Source organism: Pterocles gutturalis, unplaced genomic scaffold, assembly GCF_000699245.1.
Source record: "Pterocles gutturalis isolate BGI_N339 unplaced genomic scaffold, ASM69924v1 scaffold47199, whole genome shotgun sequence".
In the NCBI taxonomy this organism is placed as follows: domain Eukaryota; kingdom Metazoa; phylum Chordata; class Aves; order Pterocliformes; family Pteroclidae; genus Pterocles; species Pterocles gutturalis.
The window spans coordinates 16,449-21,850 of record NW_010129896.1 but is presented as its reverse complement, the minus strand read 5'-3'; the positions used below and the strand labels follow the sequence as shown (position 1 = coordinate 21,850).

General features: G+C 45.2%; 1 protein-coding gene across 1 annotated transcript in view; it reads left to right on the top strand.

Annotated features, from left to right (window-relative positions):
- Positions 1-5,402, top strand: part of RHBDL3 (rhomboid, veinlet-like 3 (Drosophila)) — a 23,174-nt gene that overhangs the window by 15,299 nt on the left and 2,473 nt on the right. Inside the window, exons 5-6 of the mRNA XM_010080028.1 lie at positions 741-853; positions 3,558-3,658. Coding sequence (XP_010078330.1) covers positions 741-853; positions 3,558-3,658 — 214 coding nt within the window. The remainder of the gene's footprint in view (positions 1-740; positions 854-3,557; positions 3,659-5,402) is intronic.

Sequence of the window (5,402 nt, the reverse complement as noted above, 5' to 3'; positions counted from 1 at the left end):
GCAGGAATTTTGTTATTGACTGTAATGGGAACAAGGGTAGGTGAACAGAGAGCTTCATCACATACACCTTGTGTCTCAGTGGGCACATAACCAGAGATTAAAATGCCCTCTGCTTCCCATCCTGACCATGATCGTGTTGAAGAAGGCACAGCAGAAAAAGGTGAGGGTCAGGTAGCACAAACGATTAAGTGGCGTTATGTGTCACAAGGAAACAGCAACTGTCCTGGGACTGCTAGGCTTACCTTGCTCTTGGCTTAATATCCACTCCCCATCTTTGCAGTGTAATGTGTGCAGGGAAACGCCCTATCACTTATCGTTAGAAGGGGAGAAGAGAGGAGCAGGTCAAGCTTCTGGATTCTGTTCCAGGCTCTGCTGCCATCTTGCTGTTTTTTTTTGTACAAGTCATTTAACTTCTTCAAACCCTTTATTTAAAAAACAACAAACCCAAGCAAATCCAAAAAAGAAAAAGAAGTCTCACTAAGAAGCAAACATGCTATGAGGTCTTTGGCTGAAAGGACCTGGATGGATGTGAAAAAGATTATGAGCAGCAAGGAGAGAAGAAACATCACAGCTCACTGTCTGATTTTTTTCAGGAAACTTTTTTTTTTCCCCAGTGTTACAATTCACTTTAATGAAGCAGGTGCTATTTGATTTCACTTCCAAGACATCTCTGTCTCAAGGGTTGAGAAGGGAGACAAAGAGTTAGAAAAGAGGACAACTGTTGTTTTTCCTTGCCACAGGATAGAACACCTTGGACTCAATGTTGTCCTTCAGCTCTTGGTTGGGGTTCCTCTGGAAATGGTGCACGGAGCTGCGAGGATCAGTTTTGTGTACGTTGCTGGAGTTGTGGCAGGTAGGTGACACCTCTGAATGCCCCTGATGGAGAAGCATCTGAACGTGGTCTGTGCTGACTTTTGTGTAGGAGAAGTGTTTTGTGACCTTTGGGTGTAGGAGTAGAGCGGTCACTGATCTTCTCTGTGTTGAAATTCTTTTGGAGGCTGGAAGTGGGAAATATGCTACAACTTAACATCTGTTTCTAACTACCCTAGTTGCATAGGCTCTGTGTTTAGAGATCTGCTAAAAAAGCACCAACAACCTGTTACTTTAAAATAGCCTTTCTTTAGATGGGCTTCCTGAATGTGGAGGTCATGCTGTTCCTTCCCATAGAGGCCCAGAAGAAAGGTGACATCACAGGCATCCCTGCATGAGGAGGAAGAGTCTTTTTTTTTTTTTTTTTTTTTTTTTTTTTTTTTTTTTGGCCAGGTCCTGTGCCAGTTCTTCCTCCATTTGTCGTGTTCTGTCTGCTTTTTACAGCCTGAGTAAGCAAGAAGTATTTGGTGGTAGGTTGTGAGCAGTGCACAGGAATCTGGAAATTCATTTAATCATGAAGCCATGGGGTTTGATTGATTTTTAGTTTGTGCTGTATTGCTTTTATTTATGCTTGGCATTTCCAGCAGTTTAGAGGTGATGAAAGTTAGCTGACAATAGATCAACATCTAATTAAAACAAGAGCAGAGCGTGAGAACAACCAAGGGCTTCACAGTGGAACTCAGTGATTGACTGCCTTAGTCCAAGATTTATGGTGATTTTTTTTTTCCAGCTACATAATTTTATTTTTTCCATAATGAGCAGATGAAGCCTTTGTAAAATGGGCTGCATTGGGTACTAATAAATTTTACATTCCAGTAGAGAGACTGCGGAAAGAATAATTGGGCTAGGAGACAGGACTAGGCATGGTACAAATACCACACAATTTAATGCAGGGAAAGGAGTTAGCAGACCAGCTCCACGGTCTCTTGCCTATTATTTTAATAAGCTCTAAAGTGGTCCCCAATCTGCAACTTTCCAGACATAAGCTTTTCTAGAGAGACCCATCTACAAAACCCTCGGGCTTCATTTATGTATCTGTAAATATGCGTTGCACATCTGTGACAGGTAAGCGAAGCAAGTGAGCATTGAATCTGCTGCCATTGAGCCCAGGCAAGTGCTGCGAGCTGACGGCTGCCTTTCAGATTTCTGTGGCCATGGACTTACTGGCAGGGTCTGCAGGGCCAGAGACAGGTTTTACTGGGCATTGGGCTGGGCTGAATGCCCAGAGCTCTGGAGGCTGCAGCCAGAGTCTGAAGCTCACTAGCCCACCGAGCATTATTGGTTCATTTCTGCTACACAAACAATCCAATTTTTTCTCAGACAAGCTGCCAGATCCTCATAGACTTGTCTTTCACACCCTATGACCTATAAATTGTGGAAGAAAGTGCCAAATGGAAAGGGAAAACTTCCCTTCTGAATGCAGAATGGAACTACAGATGTGACTGGACAGTCCCACGCAGAAGAGCATCCCGTGATACCCTTATTTGTTTGTTAGACAATTATTAAACATGCTTTATTCTCTGACATATGCCAGGAGAGAGAGAAAGAGGCACACTTACGCTGAGCATCTGGCAATATAAAGATAACACTATTCCTGAACAATCAGGAATAAACAGTAAAATGTAGACACAGGCCACCTCCTCCCTGTTTTTTTTCCTCATTTGTCTGAATTTACTAAGACGACGTGTTGAGACTGAGATCGAGAAACTGAAGGTATAAACTCAGTGCAGTGTCCAAGGACTTAACTGCAAGTTCTCATTACTCCTTTCTTAACTTCTCATTAACTTTTTCCTTAATGGCAATGTTTAAGAGCTGAGAAGTCTCAGGGCCATACAGTGAAGGAGGGAGCTGTCAGCAGACTTAGGCTGGTGGAACCTCAGCACTTTCTTGACCCAGAATCAGCTGACCAATTAGTAAAAAGTTTGTTAGATTCTGTACTACCAAGGACTCTCTCAAGATTTGCCATTGTGTCTTTTTGCTGTTCCCACTCATCACAACGATCTTCGTTATCTCTGCCTTGTGACACCAAGTCTGCCTTTGTCTCTCTATCTCTTAAAATTACTCTTAAAATTTGCAATGAAAGGAGCTTTGAGCAGATCCAAGCCTTCAAATGGGATAAGGAGAAGCAGTGTCTGTGTTTGGATGTATTGTCATTAGTGGTGCCTGTATGTGATTGACCTGTCATTTTGCTGTCTTGTGTTCCCTGCCTCCATCTAGGTTGTTTTTAGCTATCTTTACTCTAAAGTTTTAGAAGTAACTGTTTGATCAGTTGTGCTAAGTTACAAGCCCACAGTTCCTTCTCACTGTGCAAATATTTGTCTTGCCAGCACGGGAGCTACTTCTACATTGTCCTCAGATGAGGAACACGACATTTTTTCTGTGTCCTGGATCCTTGTTATTTTAATCAGGGTGTAAGTAGCCTTTTGCAGCATAGATTTGAAGATACATTGCTGCCTTCCTTGGCTGCTTTTAAAGTTGGTGCAAACGAATCAATCAGTTGCTGGCTTGGCAGTACTGCAGGACTGAGCTGGGTTCACAAGTCAATTGATTCCTTCCCCCCTTCTCTTTATCTGTATATTACTGACCTGCAGCAAATAGCACAGAACAAGCAATAGGAGGGATGTAGGGTAGGAGAGAGTGTGTTTGTTTGGCTGGCACTTGTCACAAACCCTTGTTCTTTCTCCCAGGGTCCCTGGCAGTGTCAGTCGCTGATATGACTGCGCCTGTGGTGGGCTCCTCTGGAGGCGTGTATGCTCTTGTCTCAGCTCACTTGGCCAATATAGTCATGGTGAGTACCAGAGTCACTGTCTGACCTCTTTGTAGGTGAGCTGGGTCTAGTAGCCCAAAGGACTGGAAATAGGGCCTGACCCAGCTGTTGGTCGTTCAGAGCTTGCCCCAGCTAAGAGTCTTGTCTCAGTAGTGTGCTCCTGGAATGGAAGTGTTACACTGCGGTTGGTGGCTTGGTACCCTGACGATGGCAGCTTGCCAGAAGAAGCCAAAGATGCTGGCAACCCAAGACTTACCACTGTACTCCAGGCTATCAACTTTCCTTGCAAGAGCTGACAAATGTTTGGGAAAGGAGGAGCTGACTGGCTCTGCAGATGTTGCAGACTTGTTTCTGTCTGTGCGCACCATGTAATGTTAGTGGGTACCTAAGGAAATTTACTGTTTGGTGGGTTTGTGTGTAGAATATCCCTCATCTCCATTTGTAAGACCCAGACTGAAGCTGAACCTTGGGTGTACTAGTGATGCATCTTTTTGCTATTTGACCTCCTTTACAAAGGTCAGTAAATACATTATCATTCCTCCAAGGCCTGGGAACAGGAGCTCATCCAAGGTCCTCAGCTAGGTGGTGGCAAAGCCCAGCATATCTGCCTGTGTGACTCCTGAACAGGCCGCTGGGCAAAAATGGCTTTGCTGGGAGAGCTGCTTTTGCTGTGATTAGGATTCCTGTGTTGTGGTACAGGGCTGCACGTCTGTCCTGTACCAGCAGCGTCAGAGCAGAGTAACCATGAAAATGATGGTGACGCATCTTCCCTTGGGGTCTGGGTGGGAAGATAATGTGAGTCGGCTGCAGTAGAGACAGAAGGTCTGTTATGTGGGTGCTGGAAAACTTGTGTGTGTGTGGTGGTACTTGTGTCAAGCCTAAAAGCCAAACCTGGTATTTAATACTTGTGTGTAGTGAAGTCAGCAGGCTCCGGCTGCAGCCCCCAACGGGTGCAGCTCCAGGCAGCCTTAGCAGCAGCTGGGAGCAGGGAAGGGAGCGGTTTCCTGAGCAGAATAGGTCTCCTTTGCTGTCTTCAAGCTTTTTGGAGCGTGAATGAGCTGGGGGCTGTTGCCAAACTAGGACAGTTGAGTGTCTGGCAGAGAGATAGGGAGTGGAGGAGAGGGGTTACCTCTATACCACAGGGTTTCTGCTGGCAAAATGCCTCCTTATATGCAGCAATTTTCAGTATGATTTGTGTTCCCTGGCACTAGGCTAACAGCAGCAGGAGGGAATTTTCTCTGTCTCACGGGGTGGTAATGAAGACACAGGGTTTCTTCACACCAAGGTTCTTGGGGTCAGAGGAGAACCCTGGAGGAAATTTTGGTTTGCTTTAGAGAAAGAGGCTCTGCCAGAGGTGTGTTGCGAGTCTTCACCGGATACCTTCCCAGACCTCTTAAAACATTGCGGAGAGGCTTGTCATTTCACTGCTCATTGGCCTCCTCCAAACCTGTTTAGCAGTTGCTACCTTAGTATCCTTATTTCTCCATTATCTGCTGCCTCTTTTCTCATCTAAAATTACTTTTACTACCTTTCCCATTCTGGTGGGATTGTTTTGCTTTTCTTTCCCCCTCTTCTTTCTCTCTTCTTGCTTAGTATCTAGATGTGATGCTCTCGCATGCCGAAGGACATGCCGACCGTTTGCTGATAAAGCCCAGAGTGCTGCACAGGTGCTTTGAGCGTGCTGGGAACAGGAGGGACTGTTGCAGGGAGGGTCTCTTGAATCTTCTGTTCCATTGTGCCTCCTGGTAACCAAAGGAAATGAAAA